Source organism: Rhizophagus irregularis, chromosome 27 (genome assembly GCF_026210795.1).
Source record: "Rhizophagus irregularis chromosome 27, complete sequence".
NCBI lineage: Eukaryota > Fungi > Glomeromycota > Glomeromycetes > Glomerales > Glomeraceae > Rhizophagus > Rhizophagus irregularis.
The window spans coordinates 3,025,424-3,053,226 of NC_089455.1; the positions used below are offsets into that span (position 1 = coordinate 3,025,424).

General features: G+C 23.0%; 5 protein-coding genes across 5 annotated transcripts; 3 read left to right on the forward strand and 2 right to left on the reverse strand.

Moving 5' to 3' along the window:
- Positions 1 to 979: 979 nt before the first annotated feature.
- On the forward strand, positions 980 to 2,108 carry OCT59_018547 (uncharacterized protein; the record flags this gene model as incomplete). Its single annotated transcript, XM_066148846.1, has 2 exons — positions 980 to 1,577; positions 1,627 to 2,108. 2 exons carry the CDS (start codon positions 980 to 982, stop codon positions 2,106 to 2,108), a joined length of 1,080 nt encoding a protein of 359 aa, XP_066004734.1.
- Positions 2,109 to 12,238: 10,130 nt separating this feature from the next.
- Positions 12,239 to 15,800, forward strand: OCT59_018548 (uncharacterized protein). The gene is made up of 5 exons (XM_066148847.1): positions 12,239 to 12,831; positions 13,576 to 13,851; positions 14,022 to 14,863; positions 14,951 to 14,986; positions 15,099 to 15,800. The coding sequence occupies exons 1-5, from the start codon at positions 12,659 to 12,661 to the stop codon at positions 15,587 to 15,589; spliced, it is 1,818 nt and encodes a 605-aa protein (XP_066004735.1). The 5' UTR covers positions 12,239 to 12,658; the 3' UTR covers positions 15,590 to 15,800.
- Positions 15,801 to 21,661: 5,861 nt separating this feature from the next.
- On the reverse strand, positions 21,662 to 21,931 carry OCT59_018549 (uncharacterized protein; the record flags this gene model as incomplete). The annotated part of the gene is made up of 1 exon (XM_066148848.1): positions 21,662 to 21,931. The coding sequence occupies one exon, from the start codon at positions 21,929 to 21,931 to the stop codon at positions 21,662 to 21,664; it is 270 nt and encodes an 89-aa protein (XP_066004736.1).
- A 3,200-nt stretch (positions 21,932 to 25,131) lies between these two features.
- OCT59_018550 (uncharacterized protein) lies at positions 25,132 to 25,636 on the forward strand (the record flags this gene model as incomplete). Its single annotated transcript, XM_066148849.1, has 3 exons — positions 25,132 to 25,146; positions 25,227 to 25,320; positions 25,464 to 25,636. The coding sequence occupies 3 exons, from the start codon at positions 25,132 to 25,134 to the stop codon at positions 25,634 to 25,636; spliced, it is 282 nt and encodes a 93-aa protein (XP_066004737.1).
- An 823-nt stretch (positions 25,637 to 26,459) lies between these two features.
- On the reverse strand, positions 26,460 to 27,803 carry OCT59_018551 (uncharacterized protein; the record flags this gene model as incomplete). The annotated part of the gene is made up of 2 exons (XM_025319960.2): positions 26,460 to 27,478; positions 27,554 to 27,803. 2 exons carry the CDS (start codon positions 27,801 to 27,803, stop codon positions 26,568 to 26,570), a joined length of 1,161 nt encoding a protein of 386 aa, XP_025172516.2. The 3' UTR covers positions 26,460 to 26,567.

Sequence of the window (27,803 nt, forward strand, 5' to 3'; positions counted from 1 at the left end):
TGAATTATATGCTGGAACTAATCCTAATACTAAATCTGAAACAACAAATAATAACAACAAAAAAAAATTAGTTTCTTTATGTTATTTTTTAGCTAGCATTAATAATAAATATATTAATGGAATTAAAGTTGATATTGGATCATACTTGGAAACTTCTGGAGCTTCTTCTTCTTCTATTGATACATTGGCAAATATAGGAGTTTCAGTAACAAAAAAAACAGTAAATCGTAAAAAAAATTTTATTTCAAATGAACACCAACAAACTGTAGATAATTATTGTTTACAAAATATAGAAAATATGTTTATTCTTAATATAGATGATTACCATAATATTCATAGGCGTAATCAACTAACATTGTTACAAACTCACAATATTTATCATTTTGTAACAATATTATTGAATACAAATACTAAAATTCCAAAAATACCATTTTATTCATTAAATAATTTTTCAATACATAATCCTAAAGGAATTCTGGATTAATTATTAATAACATTAAAAATAATTTTATGAATCAATTAGGTAAAAGTTATTATATGCAAAAAGAATTATGGAAAAATTTTTTAATTGAAGATTCTTATGAAAATAGAGTTGAACTACTTAATATTCATAATTATGATGGTAGAATTCAAAATTACCATGAATTAAGATCAATGTCTAATAGCAAATTAGTAGACTTTATTTTGCATCCTTTACATAATACTAAGGATTATATTGAATGTTTAGATTATGTATTTAAAGCATTTGAAAGATTAGAAAATATTGAAGAAAATTATTTAAATAATTTTATCATTCCTGTAATTGCTGATTGGCCGGGACAAGTAAATATAAGAAGAGCTATAACACTTAGAATTAAGAAAGGCATTAATTCTGGAGTTCCAGAAGCAAGTGTTAAATTTAATTCCTATGATAGGTCCACTTCATGTCTCTTTAAACAGCAGAGAAATACTATTTCAAACATATCATTTCTTTTTTGAGATGCTATATCATAACTTATTTGGAGATAAAAAAATATTATCTCAAAAACCAAAACAAACAGTAATCAATCTTATTTTACATTTAACTTATCATGGATGGAAAAATATTCGTGATATTGTTACAAAAAGATTTGGAAATTTAAAAGATGCAGAATATCAAATGATGATAGATTTATTAGATAATTCTATTCCACTTACTTTGGATATATATGCAATACTTTTTAGAAGTGGATTTTTTGAAGGATATTTAGAAAGTACTGTAAAAATTTGGATATTATTTCAAAGATTGAGAAGACATAATTATAATAAAGCACCACTTATGTTTTTAAGTGATGTATTTTATTGGACTTCAAAAAATCATCTAATAATTAATATTTTAAAAAATAATTTACCAATTTTTAATGATTATTTTGTTGAAAATTTTCATAGCTCTTTAAGGCATCAAACAGCAGAATCAAATTCAGAGTTACAAATTATACAAAAAGCAAAAATTATTGATGCTGAAAGAAATAATAATCCTTTTAAAAATTCTTTTGTTAATTTGAGAAATCCAGCTAAGTCTCAAATTAAAGAATTAAAATCTTTAAAAAAGAAAAAAGGTTTCATTATTTTTATTCTCAATATTTGATAAGATTCATCAGAATATAGGAAATACAAAACAAATTAATAATGATAGATATCCAAAATTTTATCTTCCAAGTTTTGATATTGAAGTGGATGTAAAGGTACTTCCTTTAGGCTGGAATACACAAAAAATACCAGCAGATGATAAATTTTGTGATGCAAATAATTGTTTATTATCAAATAGTATAGATTTATCTAATGGAATTGTTTTACTTTGTGGACACAGTTTTCATAAAGAATGTTTAAGTACTTTATATGATGATAAATGTAATTTTTGTTTTGATTATTTATCATCTGGAATTGAGAAAAATATTAAGAGTTTGGATCAAAGATTGTTGACATCATTAAAAGAAAATGAAATCCCTTTATTTGAAAAGGAAAATAATAATGATGATGAAAATGATGGAGAAGAGAATATTGAAAACATATTAGAAAGAACAGAATGTGATGTAGAAAATCAATATGATATAATGTATCAACAATGGTTAAATTATAATGATATATAATTAGTATTAATATAATAATTTTTATTAAATTGCAAAAGTCACTTTATTGAAATTTTTTAATAATAAAAATTAATATTTTATTTTGATTAATGAAAATTAATGAATTATAATTGTATAATTACTCCAACTAATAAGATAAATTATATAATAAAATAATTAGAAGATTCCGAATGCAAATATCTCAAGATATATAACTCCAAATTTTGTAAAATAAAGATGATCGGATTCATCAAGTCCTAAGCTTTCTAACAAGCTAAAAATCATAAAATTCTGATCACTGGATGCTGAGATAACTGAGATTAACTTTAAAAAAAATCTAATATTAAATGTGATATGATAAAATAGTGATCAACAAATGATCGGCAAATGATCGGCAAAATTGTGATAAAATAGGGATGTCCGCTATGCTAGTATTAATGTGGTAAATATACAGTATATAATAAAAAATTTAACAATATATATTATATATATAATTATAAAAAAAAGTAATTTGAAAGCCGATAACTTTCAAGTAGGCATATTTTAAGATCTGTAATTTGTAAAAAATTTAATTAGCAAAAACAATTTAATTATTTATATAGTAAAAAGATTATAAAATAGAAAATATACATTAATTTCTTGAATATCTAAAATTGAAATTATAAAATTAAAGTACTAGCTTTGCCATCTATAAATAAAAATATTTCTTCAAATTTTCCCTTATTTTTTTGACTTTTTAATTATATAATTATTATTTTTCTTATAATTACCTTAATCTTTGTAACTAACTTTAACATTTTTTTTTAATATTTATACATGTTTTTTTGATACTTATTATTCAACTTTAACATTTCTTTTTAATGTTTATTATTCATTTAAATAATATTAATTTTTAGTTGTGTTTGATCTTGTTTTAGTAAAAAAATATAATTTAAAAAAAAATACACTTCAGCAATATTTACTATTATTAATAATACAGCCAAATGATTTCAATTAAGATTGCTAACATTTTAAAAGACAAAATAGTTAATGAGAAAAAAATCTGATTTAAATAACTTATATTTAATATACAGTCAAAACTCATTATAGTGAATCTCATTATAATGAACATTAAGTAAAATTGCATTATAGTGGCCTATTAATATAAAAATAAATACATTACTAATGGATACAAGTTATTTAAAACAATATAAAGAAAATAATAATCAACTTATTTTAATACAAATTTTTTTGAAAAAGACTCAATTAAATAAATTATTATTAAATATCATATCTGAAATTCAATATTTTGGATTTATTACAACTTTTTTTAACTAATTAAAAAAATAATAAAAAAGTAGTTGTAAATGCAATATATAAGAAAAATTTAATTTTAAAATATTTTTTTCATTGTAATTTTACTAAATTTTATTATATTATTTATTTTAAATAAAATAGTAAATGTATTTGAATTTGAGTTGAACAAATTTATAGTTTATAGCTTATTTATTTTTAAATATTTAAAAAAAAGCGATAAAATATAAATAGCAGTTCTTGTTGAATTTTTTTAAAATTCCAAACAATATGAATTTATAAACCTTAAGTTTTTTCTAACTGATAAAAATTAGATCTAAATAAATGCTGTATAATAAGTTTAATCAAATATAAAAGTTCAATTATATTTTTGACATTTAAAGAAAGTAGTGAAAAAAAGGCTAACTAATAATATATTACTAAAAACAAATATTATAGTACTAGTTTTGCTAAATTAAGTATTAATTTTATTAATAAAAATAATTTTAAATAGCCAAAAAATATTATAGCTTATAGCTAAAAAATAGAAAAACTTTTAAATTTTAATTTGCAAAAAAATATATTATTAAAGTTAATTATAAAACATCTTCATTTTTATTCTTTAGTTTTAAATAATAATAATGAATATTTTTCAACTAAACAACAATTCTAGTATTAATTAATTGATTTAAAAAAAAAATCGTAATTTATTTATATATAATAAAATTTTTAAACATTCTTAATTATGAATTTTACCTTAAGTTTTGATAAATCTATTTTATAAGCAAGTGGAATCCCTATTCCATATTAATTAGTTTATGAGTAGTAACATTATTTAAAATACAATTTGAGGATTAGATTCAATTTTTTATTTGATTAAAAGTAATTCAAAGTAAATAAATTAAGATATTATTATCATCCTATTCTTATACAATAATTTAGTGAGAATCTATATCCTTTTATTAATTAAATTAATTAAAAATTCTTGTTATATCATTTGATAAAGACTTGTTATTAAGATAAAATTTTTAAATAAATTTATTATAAAGAATATGTCTTCTATTATTAAATTAGTAAATTTTTTGTATCTTTAAACTCAATTATACTAGAATTTAAAGTATAATTATGCTTAATGTTTCTCATGAATCAAGTCAAGTTGAGTTTTGAATTAATTTTTTATATGATAAAATTTATTTTACGCTAATTTTTATAATACTTTAACTATATTATTTATATTATGTGAATCTATGTGAGTCATTTTAAGTTGCATATGTATGCTTATTGTCCAGAGCGTAGCGAAAGACTATATATTGTATAGTACTAGATAAATTTGTAGTACCAGTTTAACCCATGTATTTTTCCTTTTTTCCATCTACGTCACTATAATTTAGCCCCTGCTTATTTCCTTTTATGTTTTGTATCACATTTTTTGTAATGCTTTATTTTTAGCAACATATTTTACGTAATGACTATTTGTATATGTACGTAAACGTATTAAGTGAACGTCACCCTTCAACGGTTTTCGTTTTCCTAGTTTATAAATTTATTAATACTAAGAAAAACTACAAAATTTTTTGTTTTAAATATAATATATTAATTAAAAAAGAATACTGCATTTTTTTTTATATGGCTTGTATTCTTATCTGATATAGAATTATATACCTTACTATAATTGCAAATAATGCAAGATTCTTATAATAAAAAACTTTTTTCAGAATATAATAATAATAACTGAAATCATCATCATTATTTTAAAAATAACTGATTTATTTTTACTAAAAAATACTTTTTCTTGCATATTATTTCCAGTAAGTTAATAATAGAATCATTATATTTTTTATTTTTTATAATTAGTATTAATATAGAAATTAATGTTAATAATTACATTAATAAATAAAAATAATTTATAGTAAATTAATAAATATATATATATAATATATATTAATAAAATGTAAAATAAAGCAAAAGATAATTAATTTAAAAATAATATTTATTGTAAAATTGAAATAGTAAAGAAATAAAGAAAGAAAAATATGAAAAAATAAATAGATTACTATTATTTTTAATTATTTATTAAATTATTTCTATATAAAATTTATATTATTTTTTTATTTTTTTTTAAAGAAATATTGCTTGTACTTTATAATATTAATTGAGTAATAATCAATTAAAAAGAAAAATAAGCAGTATATTTTTCAAATTTAATTTATTAATTTTAATAAAAAAAATTACTATTAAAATGTCACATTAGTAATGCAAATTTTTATGTTTATCATTACCATTTTAAAAAAAGTAGCAATATATAAGCAGTTTGATCAACATGAATAATTTACAAAAAAGGAAAGTGGTAATGTATCACACAGATGATGAATAAATTTACTTTTATTTTTTAAATTAAATTAATATTTAATATTTTATTTTAAATCAAATTAATATTATTAATATTTTATTTTTAAATTAAACTAAATTATTATTTTTTTTTTTTTTTGATAATTGCAATATATTTACAAATTTATTAGTATAATATTAGTAATTATATAAAGGTAAAAAAGCTAGTAATTAAATTAAATTTAATGTTTAGTATTTTATTTTTTAAATTAAATTTAAATTATATTTAATATTTAATAATATTTTATTTTTAAATTAAATTTAAATTAGATTTAATGTTTAATATTTTAATAATATTTTATTTTTAAATTAAATTTAATATTTAATAATATTTTATTTTTAAATTAAATTTATTATTTAATAATATTTTATTTTTAAATTAAATTTATTATTTAATAATATTTTATTTTTAAATTAAATTTATTATTTAATAATATTTTATTTTTAAATTAAATTTATTATTTAATAATATTTTATTTTTAAATTAAATTTATTATTTAATAATATTTTATTTTTAAATTAAATTTATTATTTAATAATATTTTATTTTTAAATTAAATTTATTATTTAATAATATTTTATTTTTAAATTAAATTTATTATTTAATAAGAATATTTTATTTTTAAATTAAATTTACTAATTTCTAATATTTTATTTTTAAATTAAATTTAATTTCTAATAATTTATTTTTAAATTAGATTTAATGTTTAATATTTTATTTTTAAATTATATTTAATATTTAATAATTTATTTTTAAATTAGATTTAATGTTTAATAATTTATTTTTAAATTAGATTTAATGTTTAATATTTTATTTTTAAATAAATTTAATGTTTTAAATTAAATTTAATATTTTTTTAAATAAGTTATTTATTGAACAATTAATTTTAGTATTTTTAATTTTAATTTTAGTAATATTTTAAATTAATTTGTTATTTCAAAAATTTTATAATAATTTTAAGATCTGAAATCTGAAATTGAAATATTTAGAAAATTAAATTTTAATTTCAAGTTATTTTTAATATTACTTTAAAATATTATTCAATTTTTATTAAATTGAAATTATAAATTTGACAAAAATCATGAATATTTTGAATAGAATTATAAATATTATGAATATTTTGAATAGAATTATGAATATTATGAATATTTTGAATAGGATTATAAATATTTTAAATATAATCATGAATATTTTAAATATAACCATGAATATTTTAAATATAATCATGAATATTTTAAATATAACCATGAATATTTTAAATATAATGAATATAATTATAAATAATTTGAATTGGATTATAAGTATTTTGAATAGGATTATGAGTATTTTGAATAGGATAATGAGTATTTTAATTAGGATAATGAGTATTTTGAATAGGATTATAAATATTTTAAATATAATTATGAGTATTTTAAATATAATTATAAATATTTTGAATAGGATTATGAATATTTGAATAGAATTATAAATATTTTAAAATTATTTTTAACTATTTAATGAATTTTAATTTATATATATATTATATATTATTTAAAATTTTATTTTACTTTACCATTTTTATTTTTTAATTTTTAATATTATTAATACTAATTTTTATAAATATATATATTATTAAAATAAATTAATCAATAAACAATCAATATTATTACTAGATTATTTATTTTTTTTTTGCTAACTGCAGTACATTTATAAATTTATTAGGATACTAGTAATATACAAATTGTAAAAAATTATATGCCTATTCTAATATTATTAACTTATAAATCACTTACATTCTGCTATGAAACCCATATATAATATACTATTAGGTAACTAATCAGATAGGTAATATTTGGAATGCACCATTGCCCTGATGTTATTATTTGATAGACCACAAGACTTATTTTAAATTATTTATTATCTAATTTATTATTTAATTTATTATAACTATTTTATTAATACTTTAAAAATTGCCAATTTTTTAAAAAATATCTTAAACTACATAAGTTATTAATACATTAGAATTTTAGGATTAAATAACATATAATTAAACAACTAACCAATTAATTTACAATAAAATTTATATTTTAACTAATAGATTTAATATTGTATTATTTATAATTGAAATTTTACTTTAAATAGATTTACTAAGTTGATATATTAATAAAATATCTGATATATATTAATTACAAATTAATTTATTTCAATATGATTAATTAATTATAAATATGCATTTTGAATCAATTTTTTTTATTTTTTTTTAAAAAAAAGGATAAATGTATTAATTAATTAAAAATGTATTAATTAAATAATTAATTCAACATTAAGTTATTTTATATTTTATATTATACTTATTTTTAAAATATTTTTTTAATATTACATTATTTATTATTATCTTATTACTATTAATTTTATCAATTTGATTTCAAAAAAACCATTAAATTAATTTTATTAATACATAAATTATATCTAATATCTAACATGAGTAATATTTAATGAGTAATATCTAATTATTAATTATTAAATATTTATATCTAATATATCTAATATCTAATATATCTAATATCTAATTATTAATTATTTAATCTATAAAAATTTATTTTTTCTTAATATTTTCAATTAATATATAAAATTAATATCTAAATATCTACAAAAAACGTTATTTAACGTTTCTATATCTATAATTATTAATCTTAAAAAACATTTTCTTAATATTTTCAAATATTTTTTTAAACTTACAATTTATTGGGTTACATAATAATATTAGATAATAATCATATTAATCATAATCATAATATAATAATAAATTTTTTTTTGTCATTTTTTTCTTTCACAATATTTTATCATAAAATAATAATCCATTACATCCAAAAAAGTATTTATTTAAACTTTATTTGAATTTTATTTGTACAATTTATTAATTTTTTTTTTTTAAATCGTAACACATTAGGAATCGTGTAAGAAAACATAATGCGAGAATTAATAATTTGTTTTTTTTTTATGCAAAAAAAAATTACAAAAAAAAAATTATTAAGCTTAAATATAAAAAATAAATATAAAATAAATAAAAATGAAAATAAAATGAAAATAAAATAAAATAATAAAATAAATAAAATGAAAAAAAAATGAAAAAAAAATAAAATAAAATAAAATAAAATAAAATAAATAAATAAAATGAATAAAATGAAAAATAAAATAAAATAAAATAAAATAAAATAAAATAAAATAAAATACAAATAAAATAATGTAAAAAAATAAAATGACATGATAAAACGATATAATTTTTTTTTTTCGGTATAAAAAAAAAATTAATCGATAACATTTTTTATTTTCATTTCTATATTAGTATTCTAAAAATGTAATCTTGAATAAGATATGAATTTTAAGGGGGTTTGGAAGTTAATCTATTTATTATTATAATCAATATATATCAATATATGTAAATGAATTCGGAATTTCTTTTTCTTATATTAGATATAAAAAGTAATCGAAAACTTTAGAAAAAAAAAATATTTACTTTATTTATTAAAGAAAATCATGACCAAAATCAGATAAAAAAAAATAAGCCATTTCATTTCCCGTTCTTTACCAACAAATACAATAATACCAACAAGGTACACAAAGGGAATAACTTGAAAAATTCAAAAAAAAAAAATTAAAAATAAAAATAAAAAAAAAATAAAAAAATAAAACATCGGAGAAGCCAAGGATTTTATTGTCCATTGTTAAAATAATAAGTTACTTTGGTTACAAAGATAGATCTTGTGCTGGCAAGATTCAAACTAGCGCAAAAAAATATATAACTTGCGGTTAAGGGACTAATGTCAAGTTAAATAAATTTGTAACAGAGTACAAAGCATTGTTGAAAGTTTTTTATTCATGAAAATGAGAAAAGGGTTCAACAGGGTTTTTTGATGCTTGGTGTAAAGATGTTTTGGGATGACCGGATGTACAGTAGTAAAAAAGAAAATTAATTAAAAAAGCATGGATGGAGATTACAAATTACAAAAACCAACAAAAGATTAAAAATTTTTTCTTTTTTACAAAACAAATCACAAAAAGATGATCAATTTATTATATGGAAATATTAATTTATTTTTTTAATTTGATGATTTTTTCCGTGGAGAAAGGTAAATATTGTACTCTCCCTCGTTTTTAATAAATATCTCTATATTAATCTATTTAAAATAATTTACATACGAACAAATACGAAATAAATAAGAAATAAATAAACCCAAAAATAAGCAAAAGTAATAATTTTATTGGATAATGTAACATAAACAATAAACCAAAATGAGAGAAAGCCGTAATTATGGAGAAAGATTCCGCAAAAAAAAAAATGATAAAGTTTGATTAGGTTAGAAGGAATTCTAAATAGAGTAAAAACTTGTGAACACAAGTTTTTGCGCGATCATTGGTATTATAAAAAGAATATCATTTAAATTGATAATCTTTTTTTGTAAATATATAAATATATATATATATTTATATTTATAAAGTAAATTAAAAAAGATTACACTATCAATTATGTACGCAGTGCGCCCACACGGCGCTGCACAAAGCATTTGTCTGGAATCATGAACAAGTAACTTACCTATAATCGTACCATAACACTACCGCATGGTTGTCCGACAATTTCCTATTTTGGTTCCTATCAAATCATCTAAAAGTAATAAATCTGCAAAAAAAAAAAAAAAAAATGTATTTGAAAATCTTGATTCTTTGGAAAGTTGGAAGCACACATACTAATCTATTTTTGAAAACTATGCTGTTCGTTTATCTTTTTATTACAAACATTTTTTTGTATGCTCCTACAGCCTAAAAAAAAAAAAAAGCGGCTGTACCTTTTTTGAATATTTTTTGAAACAAGAATGTTTCAAATAATTTGAATTGGAAATATAAATCTTATTTCTTATAAAATGAATAAAAAAAAGAATAATAATAAAAAAATAATAATAATAAATAATAAAAAAAAAAAAAAGATAGAAAAAAAAGAAAAAGGAAAAAAAAAGAAAAAAAGATGAAAAAAAAGACCCCTTAGAATTTTTTTTTTAACGGATTAGATTTTAGATGAAATCACTGATTGAACAGATGTGGATTAGCGCGGTATAATTCTCAAAAAAGTGAACCATTTTATCATAATAGTTTATCAGTTATTAAAGTTAGCTTTGTTAATTTTTTTACACTTTGACTATCATTTTTTTAACTTAAACACTTTTTGACTAAAAAACAACTAAAAACGGTATCTTGTGCGAATATTTTTTGGATGTTACCCGCACCTGAAATCGATTACATGTGCACAAGTCCCGCACTTGACCGACCTGCATTTTCCCTTTTTTGTAGTATAGGAATAATATGTTATAGAACACAAGGGCATTTCTTTTTAATATTGTACTTGCCTACAAGGGTCTCATTTATCATACCGATTTGTTATCTGTTTAATACCGTTTTTGGAAACCGGTTTGTGTTTCCGTATACCTAATTGTTGATATTTCCATCTGTCTCTCTAGAAATTAAATGAACATAAACAATTATAAACACTAGTCAATCATTGAACCACCACAACATTTTGTCGATACTTTCTATTTTAATTATACAAAATTTAAATTCAATTTTATTATCAATGAAAATAAACATAAATAAATTTATTATTTATTAGTTTATTTTTATTTTATTAAATTTAATTAAAAATCAATTTATTTCTTTTATTTTTATTTTTATTTTATATTATTTTTATGCAATAAAATAATTCACGCTTGGTCTATCATAAAAATTATATGTCGTACTGGCTTTAATTTTTACCGTTTTTAATTAGCTCCAAAACGATGCTCTCGTGTGTATGTAATGTATGTGTGTGTATATATATATGTATATATATATGTATATATGTATACGTGTATATATATATATATATTATATTTTTTTTTTATATATATAAATTATTTATATTTAATTTATTTTTTTTAATATAAAATGTATAATATATATATTATACATAATATGTATATTTTTTTCATTCAAGTATAAATGCTAATCAAAAGAGATTTTTTTTTTTGATTTTCTTGTGTATCAATGCAAAAACCTGTTTGGAACTTGATTAAAGAAAATTAGGGGTTCTCTTAAATGACCAATCAGATCGTCTGTTTTTATTTTATAAAATCCCCAAAAATTTTTCCAATAAATTGCCGGTTTATCAATTTTTTATTGGTTAATTAGTTAATCAAATTAACCTTTACAATATCAACATATATAGTGTGAGATTTAGTGCTCGGGGATTTTTTTCGTCAAAATAACTCTCCAGAGTTCTTGAGCAAAAAAGGTCAACTTGTGCGCCTACAAAAGGTGAGTAACATTGGACCACTTTTTTTTTTTTTTCCCTGCTCCAAGGGATCCAGGTACAAACTCAATCCTATTTTCCTAATAGTTTGGTAGTATCTTGGTTTTGTAAGTAATTGAAAAAATAAAAAAAAAAGAAAAATTTATTATTCCCTTTCAATTTTATTTATTTTTTTTTATTTTATGTCTTTTATCCTTTTCTTTCAATTCTTTATAATTCATTTATAGTTTTTTAATTATTAATTTAATTTGATTAATTTTCCCTTATTTTAAAATCTTTTCATTCAACAATTCCTAATTAATTCGAATTAATTCGAAAATTAATTTATAAACCTTTCGAGATTTCTTTTTAATCATTTTTTTTTTTCTTTTCTTTGTTTTTTCAATACTTCTTTACCATCTCTAAAACACGTTTTGAACACGGTTTCAATCTATAACTTTTCTATACTTAATACTTTTAATATATATAACCTTACCACGTATTTTTTTTTTTAAAAAAAAAAAAAGCTCTGGGGAAACTTTAGGCTCATCTTTATTTTGTAAAACCTTTTCTTAACGTTGTCTACGTATTACGTACGTTTCTTGAATATATACCATGAATATTACAGAGGATAAGTGGTCTTTACAACAACAAAATCAAGTTCCTCCTTCACCTCACCATCCTCATCCTGCTATGTCTCCACAAATGAACGGCATGCCACCAGAAAATTTTATCCAACCCTTTCAATATGACGGTCAACCTCCAAATCAAATGCATCCCCAACAAATGTAAGTAATAGATTGCCATTTATTGTTATAATATCACACCACTTTTTATACGTTTGGTTGGTTACCGCGTATCGTTTTACAGTTATTATTACAACGAGCATAGTATATTAGTACCGCGTTCTATTTTGTACAAAGTATACAAACTGATTTTGGTTTGTATGCAAGTTAATGGTTTCCCGCCGCGTGTTACCTTACACATACTTTTTACAAAAGTCTTTAGAAACTCTTCGTCCTATAAGCTCTATTCTTTTATTATCCTTCACTTCCTTTCCAGGATTATTTTATTTAACAAAAAAAAAAATTTTTTTTTTTGGCGGGCAAGGGGTTATATAATATATATATATATGTACATTTCTCCCTGTAAACAACCATGTTTCCTTTTTTTCCCAGCCCAGTTTATATTGATACAACACATTCCCAGTTTCAAAGGTAGTCACTGATCTAGGATATCAATTCATTCTATAATATTAGATGGGATTGATTATTATGCTCTTTTTTTTTTTTTTTTGTTGTGTAATACTGTAAAACGTTGTGGCTGTAAGGTGGTTTACTAGACGTAATATGCTTGTGTGTGGCTGTAAGAATTCAATTGCTGTTGTAAATGGGCTCGCTCGATATCTTATGCACCGCCTCAATCATACCAATTCATTCATTGGTTTTTTTTTTTAAAAAAAAATTTTTTTTCTTTAGAATATAAAATTCTTAATCTGTTTTTTTTTTTATTTATTTATTATATCTTTATAGTTTTGTTTCAATGTCTACATCCGGTCCACCTCAAACTCCACGACAGAATGGATCCCCAACAAATACTTCATCTTCAACTACACCAACCGTGACTGATCGTAAAGTCATGGATAATCGACCCGCTTTTACGACAACATCATTTCATGCTGCTCCATTCCAACCAGGAGCAGTAAGAAAACGTAGGGCCGATGCATTAGGTTTTCCGGTTGATGCTGGTCCATTTTTCTCTCAAACACAACAGCATTATAATGTATATACGATGGATAGAAATAATGGGTAAGTTGGACAAGTGTAACATTTTTGTAACTCTTTTTTTTTTTTTTACTACCATCTCCTGCATTGTCAATTAACTTTAAATTATTAATTTTTTGATCTCCTCTTTCCCTTATTTCCCTGTCATCCCTTTCAACCCATGTGAACATATTACATAATTGTTACACAAACAGTCTTAAACTTCGAATTAATTCAAAAGTTGATCGTGGCTTTTTCTTGGCTGATAGTGATTGGACATGCTATAGAAGAAATTATTTTCAAATTAGTAGTGCATTCTCTATTCAAGGAATGACACATCCTGTTAATGAAACAGAAGTAGCATGTTTAATTGAAGTTGAAGGTCAATTTCATCCAATCAGTCAATTTTTATTAGGAATTACAGCGCGAGTCTCCAATAGTGATAAGAAGATCGAATTAGTACAGCACACACCGAAACGTGATAAAGGACCTCAAATGGTTCCAGTACCAAAACCAATTCGTCCAGGTGGCAATTTAAATTTAAGTTCAGTTGGATCCAATTCTAATATTGTTACATTCGAGCGTATTCAATTTAAGACCGCCACTGCAAATAATGGAAAACGTCGTGCCGCTCAACAATACTATGTGGTCATGGTAGATCTTTATGCTCAAGTTGACGGATTTGAACAACCTTTCAGAGTTGCTACATCAACTTCGGCTCCATTGGTAGTACGAGGAAGAAGTCCTGGTCATTATGCTGATAATCATGATAGGTATAATCCAATGGCAATGAATCCAGCATTCCCAAATGATCGTCATATGGGATTTGCTCACCCTTCAAATCCTAGTGGAGGTCCAGTAATGGCACCAGATTTTAGCGGTGGTCCTTTCCCTGGCCCATATGGACAATATACTCAACCTTTTAGTGGTTTTCCACCAGTAACAGCAGGACCAATGAGAAATGACGGGTTACTAATGATGCCAAATGGACCAACTCAAGGATTCCATCCTCAACATCCTCATCCTTCTTATATGGTGCCGAGTATCTCAGAAACAGGTGAAAATCCAAATCATGAAATGTATGATCCTAATAATATGGTTAACGAATCTCATGATCAAAAATTAAATTCTATGCAACATCAAGGTCAACATCCGCAAATCGATATGCACAGTATGGAAGGTAAATATTGCAAATATTTAAAATATAATAAAATATATTAAATATATTTTTTAAAAAAATTTTAGTTTTATAAAACTTACTTATAATACTTTTTAATAATAATTTTTTATAGTTACGACATCTAATGCCCATAATTCAGCATTCACAAGTTTTGAATCCCGTCAGATCCCTACTACAGGAGCCACTAACGTTTCAGCACCTGGAAGTAAACCTTTTATGAAAATTGAAATTCCACAGTCATCAGAACTTCCCGATCATCCTCTAACCTCACCAGCCTATCATTCACAAGAATATGTAGAAGGATTCCAAAATATGTATCATAATGGTCATCCCGCTAATACCGCGTCAGCACATCATGGTGGATATCATTCTGATAGTGAACAACATCATAGTAATGGATTAACCCATGCAAATGGACGAGGTACTAGAGATGGTTCCGTACAAGATTCTAATAGTCATCATTCCAGTAGCCCACAAATGAATGGAGATAAGACAGATCATGGTTCAAAATCACCACCAGCAAATGGTAGTAACAATTCTACCACAACGCCAACAACCGAATTAGGAAAAAGTCTTGGCCAATTGAACATGAAAATGGGATGATATAAACGATAAGCTGTAAATTTTCTCCTCTTTTTTTTTTTAAAAAAAAAAAATACCAATCATTGTAAAATAATCGAAATCGAAAGAAATAATAATTATGGGACGATTGAGTCTACACACTAAGTCATCATCTATTATGATATATTTTTTTTTTTGTTTTATAGTAAATTTTATTATTTGGTAAGAAGAATAAATTATGTTGATGACAAATTTCATTTTTTTTCTCTTTGGTAAGGAATAATCTTCCTTACTTTGTATTTAATATTTTTGGGCTTACGGTAATCAAAAAAAAAAAACCGAAAAACATGAATCTCTTCGGATTAGAATTGTATTGGTTTTTTTTTTGTTATAAAAAAAAAGGGTTTTGGGTTTTCAAATTAGAGAATAGAAAAAAAAATCACAAAAAAATTATTTTTCGGGTATATTATATATTTTAGTTTTGTACTTTTTATTTTTGCATTATATTTTATTTTATATATATATATAATTATTATATCTTAATATTTTTTTTTTTAGTTAGTGCTTTAGTTTATTATTATTTAGTTTATGAAATTTTTTCAATTAAGGATTTTACTCATTTTCGAGTTTATTCCGACTTCTTTTTTTACCACCCTTATATTATTCATATTAAGTATTATTACACACTTTTTTTTTCTTTTTTTTTGAATATTATATAAAATACCATATAAATATTTTTTTTTTCCGTTAGTTTTTTATTATACTTCTTTTTTTTACGATTTTACTACTTTTATTTCTATTACTATATTATTTTTTTTTCTTCATTTTACATCCGTCTCTTTTCTTAATTATATTCATAAAAAAACTAAGGAAAAAAAAATTTAATCCTTTTTTGCAAAAAAAAAAAAAAAAAGATTTTTCGCTTTTTTATTCAAATGATAACTTTTTTACGCGTTTTTTTTTTATTGTTTATATATTATAAGTGTCGTGCGACTTTAAAAAATTTATGGCGCCAAAAAAATTTGAGCAACATTTAATAAGTCGATCAATTTTGTAAAAAAAAAAACTTTATCATTATTTGAAAATAATGGCGGTTAAAAAAAAGTTTAAACACAGATTCACAAACAACATCTGATATCGTGTGCTGTTTTACAAATCTCGCGTAATAATTACCTGTCAAACTTTTTTACTGTTACGTTACCTTTGGTTACTTTTTTTTTTGTAAAAAATTTTCACCCTTGTAATAAATTCCGTTTCAAATTATTTACCGGGTAAGCATGTGAGATTGTTAAACTTTCTTTTTTTTTTTTAAAAAAAAAAAAATTAATTACCGAATGAACATGTGAGATTGCTAAAACTTTGACTTTAAAAAAAAAAAAAAATTAAATAATAATATTTTTAATATTAAGATGATCATTATTTTTACAAAATGTACAGGTTATATTAAATGTTTTTTTTTTCGTTTCATTGACCAAAAAATAAAAATAAAAAATAAAAATAAAAATAAAAAAATAAAAACAAACAAGAATTTAAGATTAAAATTTTTCCGTGAAATAATAATAATAATAATAAATAAAAAATAAAAAATAAAAAAAAATTTTTTTTTTTTTGTTGTGATCTATTTAGTGAATATTCATTCTATGCAATTAGAAGTCTATCTATAGAAGTTTGATACCAATCAAAGTAATAATGCTTAAAAGCCTTAAGTTTCAAAGGGATTTATACGTAATATTGAATATATATATATATCTATCATATATATCGTAATAATCATAATAATAAAATAATATTTATAATAGATAAAGTAACTTGATAAAGTAATAATAATATAATATATATTATATATAACGAGTTTTTTTTTAAAAAAAAAACTGCGGGAAATGCGTATATATTTTTTCTTTGTTGTTTTTTTTTAAATCATTATATAAATCATTAATATAACAGATAACTGTAAATAAATAAATATAAATATATTATATATCTGATATTATTTTTTTTTTTTTTCACCGATTCCCTGAAACAGGTATAATACATGTACCGGTAAATATATTATATATATTATAATAGTGTTATTAAACTTTATAATACTGTTATACTGTATAAATTTTTTTTTTTACATTATTGTTTCATTGTTGTTTCATTAAAAAAGATGTAATGTAAAGTCCTGTAAGTACCGTAAACACTTGATCACTTTATTTTGACATCTTTATTTTGACATTTTTTTTTATATTTACTTCGGAGTTTAAGGTAAAAAACGGGAAAATAAAATAAAAAATAAAAATAAATAAATAATAAATAAAACTAAACCTCTTTTTTTTTTTTATTTAAGGAGAATATTATTTTCCCATTTTCCCATTTTCCCCGTGATTAGAAAACATATTCTAGATCAAAAAAAAAAATCGAAAAAAAAAAAAAAAATTAAACAATGAACGTGATAATCTATAAATAGGTCGGTGGTCGGTCAAAAAATTAAATTAAGACCGGGGGGTTTTTTTTTTTACTACGGTAAATCTCAACCTTTTTTTTTTTTCGTTTTTTTTTTTTTTATTTATATTTCTATTTTATTTTTTTATTTTAATAAAAAAAGTGATTTTAAAGATTTTAAAGATTTTATTTTATTTTTTTAATATAAAAGAAAATAATGTTGTTAAAATTAAAGATGATGATTTATTTATATATAATTTTTAAATGTTCTTAAATATTTAAAAAAATGTAAAAAAAATGTTTCTTTTTTTTTTAGCAGATTTATTTATTTATTTTCGAACATATAGTATTATATTATTCATAAAAATAAAGTCGCTACGTCGCTACTAAATAATAAGTGAGAGGAGAAAGGTGAGGTATTTTTTTTAAAAAAAATTTTAAATTCAACAAATTCAAGGATTTTTTTTTATTTTATTAAAAAAAAAAAAAAAGAAAGAAAGAAAGATCGAGATCGGAAAATATAAAAAAAGATTTTAAAAGAATTATATATATATATATATTTTTTAAAAAAGAAATTACTTTTTAATATTTTTGAGGAGAGGTGATTTTCTTTGTGAATGAAATCGGCTTAGCTTAAGTGGCTAAAATTATCATATTATCAGTTATATATATTATATAATATTATTATTATAGTGGTTTATAGCAGTTAAATTTTGATTCGGAATTTTTAAATACCCATCAGTTGCTTATATATTGTAAAAAGTAAAAAAATAAATATAAAGACGTTATGCCATATTTACTCTAAAAAATCAGTATGTTGTAGAAAAAAAAATAGTAAATAGTACATTGTATAAAAAATAGTATATTGTTAGTATATTGTAAAAAAATAGTATATTATATTGTATGATATATTGTAAAAAAAATGGTTCAATAAACTAGATAGTGTTATATTTTTATAAATATTTTATAGGAAATATATATAAAACTAATTTTAACCAGGGTGATTTAACCTGATTATTAGTAATATAATATCCAAATAAATAAAATCTATATAAAGTGAAATGAATAATAACACAAATAATTTTTTTTTTTAAAAAAAAAATAATGTAAAATATAAATCTTAAAGGGGTAATTTAACCCAGGTTATTTAACCCAGAGGGCAAGTTAACAGTTAAATGTAAAATTGTTAATTTATAATATTATAACTTATAAGAATACCATATTAATTAAATTATATTATATAAAGATTTATTATTTTAGATTTTTATCTTATTAATTTTATATATTAAAATTTTGCTTTTATAAATTCTATTATTAATAAAAATAGCAAGTAAAAAAAAAACTAATAATAAAATTATTTTTAAAAAATTAGAGTTTTTAAAAAGATATTTTTTCTAATACTTATATCAAATTAAATAAAATATGGATAATAAAGATGCTGCCCAAAACTATTTTTCAGTTTTCAAAATTAAAACTGAAACTAAAACTAAAACTTATTTGAAACTTCAAAACTATTTTAAAACTCCCAAAATTAGTCTAAAACTTCTGAAACTAGTCTAAAATTCCAGAAACTAGTCCAAAACTTATGCAGATTTTAAAAAAAAGCTGTTAAAATAAAAAAAAATCATAATAAAAACATTTTTCAACATTTTTTATTAATTAAAAACCTGTATCTATTTTTTTATAGTTCAAAGGTGTCTTTGCACCAGGTTTGTTAATGCATTCTCATTGCACTGCGGGGTGGTTGACCTATTTTTTGTATTTTTTGTAATGTAGAATACCTATTTTGTATGAAAATTAAATGTCATAATTAATAAACTTTAAATTAAAAAAAAAATCAATTAAAAACTATTACTAAAAAACAGTTTTCTTTCAATAATAGAAAACTATTGTAAAATAATTTTCTTTAAATTTAAAGAATAAAAACTATTTCAATAGTTTTTTATTAAATAAAATAATAAAAAAATATTTTACAACATTTTTTATTATAATAATTAATAAAAACTGTTGCAAAATAGTTTTTTTCTTTAAATTAAAAAATAAAAATTATTTGTAATAGTTTTTCATTAAATGTTTCATAACATTTTTTATTACAATAATTAATTCGTGATCCGTCTTCAAACCAGTGAAATCTACTAATACATTTTGGAAAATTATTTTGCAAATTAATTTAGTGGGAAATTCAGATAAGAGCAATAGATATAACATGCAGGAAATGTAAAATGAACTTACAAATTATTAGAGAAAAGTAGTTTAGAAGAACTGCAAAATTACTAGATACACCACTCAATATAAGCAAAATATAGCACGACCTGTGTTTAATAGAAATAAATAATTTTAATACTTTTTTTTTGTTTTTTCTTGTTTATAACCTTTAAATAAATTATTTACCAGCAAATAAATAACATTTTAATAAAAAAATATCAATTTTGTGATTGTCACACCTCTTATATTGAATAATTATGGCATTTTTAAAAGCTGGAATTCAGTATTGCTAAAGAAAAATTTTTTTAACTAATTGTTCAATGTAAAAATTTTTGATGGATCCTGATTCCCTCGGTTTTAAGCAATTGGTTACACTATTTTTCAGCCAGGTTGTAATACAAATTTGGCTGGTTACTTTTTAAGCAATATCGCCAATTTGTATAACAACGTAGCCTTAAATGGCAAATATATGTTGATCAAACTTGTGATATTAATATTTGACAATGCAAATTTATCATTCAATATACCCAGAACATTATTATATAACACTTAAAAAAAAAAATTCTAGGTAAATCAGCTCAAAAGCTATTTAAGTGATAATTAATTTGCAAAACCAGTTTCCTGAAATTTATTAGTAGTTTTCATTAGTTCGAAGACAGATCCCGAATTAATTTTATTAATTTTGAATTTTTTTTATTAATTTTAATTAGTTTTATTAATTTTAAATTAATTACCAGTTTTAGATTAATTTTATAAGTTTTAAATTAGTTTTATCAGTTTTAGATTAGTTTTATCAGTTTCAGATTAGTTTTACCAGTTTCAGATTAATTTTACCAGTTTTATCAGTTTTGGAAAATAAAAAAATTTCAGAAATAGTTTTACCAAGTTTCAGTTTTAATAGTTTCAAAAACTACTAAATTTCAGGCAACATCTTTAGGATAAATGCTGGAAAAAAGAACTAAATTGACAAAAAATATATTTTGGATTAGATGATCTTATAATCAGATTTATATTTATTTATTTATAAATTTTTTTTTAAAAAAAATTTCAATTTGATCTCTTTTTTCTACACTCATCCTATATATTATTAGTTATTAATTATATAATAATAAATACTAGGGTTTTGCAAAATTAAATCAAATTAAATATATAAGTTAATTTGTATTTTATTTAATTTTTTGAATCAGATATTTGATTTGATTTGATTAGTTTATTTTAAATTTGAATTTGATTGAATTTGATATGTTTAAATTTGAAATTGATTTGATGTTGTGTAACTTTTTTTAGTATAATTTGCTACCATAGCTCCTTTTTAAAAATTAAAAAATTTCTTTTAAATGACTATTAACGTCATTAATTAATACAGATTTTTTGAATAAAGCAGTTATTATATCAGTAATAATTTTTTGCAAATTTTTCATTGTCTTTTTTATGTCTAGTTTATTTACATAATTTTAAAAATAAAAGAATTCAAGAACGTGTACATTAAAATTTTACATATAAAGCAAAACTATAAAATATTACATTCAAATTTTGTTTTAGTTCTCCATAGGTAAACTCATTGGAAATTATAGAAAGTATACGTCTTTTTCCATCAGGAGTTTTTTTGTTGTTAGCAAGTGTACGTTCAAAACACATCACCAAAATGTATGTCTTTGCGTTTGGCGTATTCTTTGGAATACTAGTAAGAAAACCACTTTTATATAAAGTAGCAAATGCTACCTTGTCTACTTCTCCATTTGGTGATTTATCCATAATTGACGCTAATAAAAAAATATTTATTTTAGTGTTTGAAGATAAAAAAAATAACAATAAAAATATCACAAATTTACCGACCTTTGATTCTTCAGATAACTAAGGAGTTATATTTGTTGCATCAATTGCTTTTAGTATAGTTTGCAACGCACTTAATTCATGTTCACTAAATTCATATTCTTTTGGATATATAGTATGCAAAGCAGGTTCTAATTCAATTATTGGATTTTCAGTTTTAATTCAACTTGTAAAAAAATATTTCCAATTAGCATTTGCCAGAATTCTTCTTTTTACATGATAATCAAATAACCTTTCTAAAATATATTCATTATTTCAGTCATTAAGAGTGCATTGAGTTCGATGCTGCTGAATTAAATTTTTTGTAATTGGATTATCAAGACCATAAAGTTGTGTACCGGTAAATTTTTTCAGTTGTCCTGTTTTTTCTTACACTTCATCTGGCATTGCGCCTTTAAATTAGTTTATTAAAGCAGATTCTTGGTAAATTTTAACTATGCATTTTTTTCCCTTAATCCGTGATACAAAAATTGACTGCTTTTTTTCATACATATGAAGAAGGGATGATTGAAAACCTGAACCTGCATAACGCCATTTTTCGCGTGAAGAGGTCCTTATACCATAAATAAAAATTATACAATTTTCTACATTAACAGTAACGGAAATATGTTAAATATCTTGTTTTAAAATTTCAAGGATATTTTTGTCATTCCAACCCATTGCTTGATACTCTAAATAGCGTGTTGAAGTATTGAAACAGTTTTTATAAACTGTAGAAATAGCCTTTGTAGAACTTAGCTCTGTAACAACATGTAAACCACTTTGACAACAATACATTGGCATTAATTTGTTATTACCAGAACCAGTTTGTATAGTTAAAATGAAATCTACTTCGTTAAGACAAACTTTAGTTAGTTGTCCCAGCCTAATTGGAAATAAAGTTTCATTTTCGTTTGAAATTATCCACCAATAAAAAGAATAAAATCCATAGTGAAGTTCAGGAACTATAGTAGTATAGTTCCTGGTTTTATTAAAGTAACACGTAAAGTTTGGGCCATTATGACAGTTTTTAAAGGTTGTCAACGAGAGATTTAAATTTATTACAACTGGTTATAATGTATCTTATCCCCAAATTTACTATACACAACCCATATAATCTGATGCTGATCATTCGCGAATCACGACTTAATTATGCATAGTTAAACTTTTTCGCAATATAATAAAGCATATATGTTTTTCACGTACTGTATACAGTCGCCACTGGATATAACGAACCTGCCGTTCTAAGCGTTTTGGTTCAGTATATGGTGAATTCGATATATGATATTCATATTATATACCGAACTGTTCGGTATATAAATTTTATCTAATTAAATTATAGCAGCATATACTGTAATATTTAAAGTTCGGATGATTACATGACTTACTATAACAGATAACACTATGTTTTATTTAAAATTTATGTGTTCATCGATTTTTTAAGTATTTACCAGCTATTCAAATGAAAATTTTATCTGATACTAGCAGAAATAATTTTTCCGGTAGTCCATTCTTTTATATCACTAATTAAAGTCATGTGATAGTTCGGTATACTAAATATGTAACTGATATACTTGGGCTGGCTAAAATAAGTTCAGATGCGGTATATAGTAATTTATTATGTGATTTCGTTATATCCAGTGCAATTAATTATAAAAAAATCGGTTCTGTGAAACTTGGTTCAATACAACAAGTTTTCGGTACAAACCGGTTCGTTATAACCAGTGGCGACTGTACTACAATATATATAATTGGATGGAAGACTATGGATTCTATTACTTCTTTCAATTAATTTTCTATACATTGTAATATATCTATTCCCAGAAAGGGTTTTTAGGTTCTTTTTTAAAATTTTTCTAAATGAATCACAAATGCGAGAGCATTACATTTCTGGTATTTCATGATCACATATTTTTGTTAAAGACCATATTGCATCAACTATTCTTCTATATTTTTCAAAGTTTTCATTACCATAGCTTACATGATATAGCTTAAAATAGATTCTACTATCTAAATCCATATTAGCGTTTTGCTAGATTATAACAGAATATAATGATTTTATTGATTTATAATATTTTTAGCAATTTTAATATATTATATTGATTCTTTATTAACCTATATATACTAGACAATATCACCATTCAAATTTATACAGATTTAACTGGTTAGGAGATTTATAGCAATTTTACTGTTTTTTTTATCAATTTATAGTGATTTATAACAGTTTGTAATAACTATATTATAATAAAATATCAGATTCATTTTTATTTGATTACAAGCATATTAGGATTTACCGTATATAGCAGACTACAGTACCCAGGTATCTTGCAAAAATCGGGGTTTGACCCTGTACCCTCAGGTACTAAACAAAGCCTAAAAATTCTGTTTTTTGCAAATATCTCACGATCTACCAGTCCAATTTGAATGATCTTTTTTTATTTTGAAGAGCTTAATGAGAGCTATCAAACAAAAAAAAAGATGGCTCAAATCTGATCACCAGATCACGAGATAATTGTAAAATATCCCCCCAGGTACTATACAATTCTATGAAATTTTTCAAGGGGGTACTATGCATAGGAGGATACTATAGCTCGCGATATATGGTATATAGGATCATATCTCAGGCTAAGCTAATTTTATACTTACATGCATAATGCCTGGCTAAATTGGTTTGTGGCATGATGCATATCACATGTATCACCTGCTAGTTTCTTGATAGTTCTAGGAGGATTCCAGAAACTGGTGAGTTTCTATATATAGTGCTTTCAGCTAAATCACGAGATGATCGACCAATCAGATTTCACCACTCTTGATCTATTGACATGATAGCTAAGCCACTGTTATTATTGATTAATCATTATATTGATCAATTAATTTGTTTTGCAATGATCCTAACACATCACTCGATATTATTTTATAAAACAGACTTTTAGAGAATTTCCTCACCATGTAAAAAAATCAACTATGGAATTCTCTGATACCCTGATACCCAACTTCACATTCTTATTGACAAACGAAAACAAAGGAATTTTGAATACCATGCTACCATAAATAAGAAGAAATATCTCTTTTGAAATGATATAGCTGAAGAAAATACCAATTTTTTCACCAGTGAAGGGTGTTATAAAAAATTCTTAAGTCTTATGAAAGCTTTTTATGTAAGTAGTGTTGGCTAATTGCTTTGCAATTGCTTGTATTCTATGAAGATCTGTCTGGTTAATATACTTATTTTTTTTAGATGACAGATAAATATAAAAAAGGTACTGGAAACAAGGAGCTTAGTTGGGAAGGAATTTATAAGGAATTCTCTACCAAATTCTGGCTAAAGCCAGGTATATTTACAGAGAAAAATTTTTGAGAGGGTTTTTTATTATTAATAACATATCTGTTTTTATTTGCCAGAATTACCATTTGATCAAGCAAGCATTCAGAGAACAAGCAGGGTGAGATCATTATCACACTCAACAACCTCTAGATCTGAGAAATCATCAGTTATTCGAAGACTCACCTCCAGTGTCAAGACCGGTAACACCTGCATCTTCTAGACCTGTTACTTCCACGCTCCCCTCATTTTCTCAAAACGCGAATGTAATTACTGTTACCATTAATTACGGTGCCAAAGGAAAGAGTTTAGAAAAAGATGAATAGGGTGTTTTTTATTAGTAATGTAAAGCACTTAGCAACTGTAGAATAGCATTCTTAATGATCCAGCTGTTTTTTTTACAACTATAGCTATGTTAATAGAAATGTAATTAATAAAAATTAATAAATATTAATATCACTTGTAGAGCACACAACACTTCAAAGTAAAATATTTATTATATTTTGTAAAGTAATACGTGAGAAAGGGTCGGCCGGCTAAGTAAAAAAATGCGTTTATTTGTGGAAATGATAAGCACACATGTCTAGATAATGTTAAAACATGGAAAAACTTCGGCAAGTGTGACCAGGCGGTCATAGTAGCCATCAAAATAAAACCATGTCTAAAGGGTGAGCGTCTTCCTTGGGATTCTTTAGAGGTTAAAAATTGATATTCACCAAAATCGGAAAAATTTGACCATGGCGGTCACACTTGAGTAAAATTTGGCGCAGTAAATAAATTACGATATGTAAAATTTTTTTACAAAGTAAAGTGTGCTTCTATACTAATGCCTAACACCATTAGTTTTGCATAATCTGCTTTCGCCTCCAATAATCGATGTTCTGGACAAATTCGTCTACAACCAAAAAATAATCTTACCTTAATTATACAAATCTTGTCCGAAAGTTTCCTCTCCAATATTTTATTAATATATATTATTGCTTCGAGTATATATGAGAAAGCGGGTTTATCAGATAGAAACGACAAAATGGATTTTTGTTAGATACCACAGCTCAATGAACGATACATGAAATTACCCCATAGTACTAGCGCATTTATCGAGGTTACAATAAACTTTTTATTATTCCGATGCACACATCACACCCACATACATGTTAGAAAAATTGCAAACTTTATTGATTTTCTTGAATAACTAGACTAAGCCATTACAACTTTCTCTTGCAGAAATACAAAATGAAAAATACATGATACAAACACTCAGTCATGAACAGGTTCACATTGGTCTCGTAATATCCTAGCAATAAATGATAATATGTTGGTTTCGGTTCGCAAATCACCTTGAAAGTTGCAACTAAATTGTTGAGAGAGATATATTGTTGGATCTTCTAATGATCCGGTCCAACAAACAAATCGCCAAGATGTTCCAGTTGTAACGATTCCGTACATCTTTGGATTTGGTCCTGTTGTCGCAAAATTTTCTACTGCGCTGTGTAATTGCACAAGGAGCTGTGCTAATCCCTTCTCCATATTGTCAGCCTTCGCTTCACATATCAGCACTATCATAGCGTCAGCAAATATAATATAGTCAACAGGACCATTTCCACGAGTCCCTTTAAGAACCCATTCATTGGTAATATATATTGCATTATTTATGTTAAGTATTGCATAATGAACCGCGAATCTCAAGAATAAAAAAATATATTCGCGACAAACTTGCTCATTAGTATTGGTTTCTTTCCGGTATGTACGAAAGACTCTCTGAAGTTCCTTAGAAAAATCTTTTAAATTTTTATTACTAAGTGTCGCTACGGGAAGTCTTTGAAGGTCAAGGACTGGCATCTGATTAACAGCGAGATATTTATTTCCTAATACTTTTGCAAGCACTTCGTTAAGTTCCCATTCACTGAATGATTTTTTACCTTCGATCATGACTTTTAATCTAAGTTGATATTCATTGCTCTTTAATTGGGCATCATTAATTATCAAATAGTTAAAATTAAATGTGTCTCGAATATTTGTACTTGACATCTCATGTAAAAAATAGATATCGTATTCCTGTAAATCATTGAACTGTTTCATAACTTCTTCTTTCAGTAGACTAAAGGAACCACTGGAATGCGGTATTTTACAACTGCCTGATTTACGTGAATATCTGAAATCTACAGAAACTGTATTTGACAGAAAATTAATAAGTACTTCTTTTGAAGTGGGAAACAAAGCCAAGAAATAAAGATCTCACTTACTTCGGCGATCTGAGAGCTGATACCGAACGATAAGTGGAACTTTATCCGTAGTACGAATAAGTGTTATGTCAGTGCCTGAAGCAAGACGACGATTTTCATTATCTAAGAATACAAATTGTTGTGGGTCGAGATTTCTTAACACATTAATCTCTTGCGTGAGAACACCAGCTAAATCGTCTAAGTCCTCGACCAAAGATACGTCGGCTTTCAATTTAATAGCTCTCGGTGCACCCTCAGGATAGATCCACAT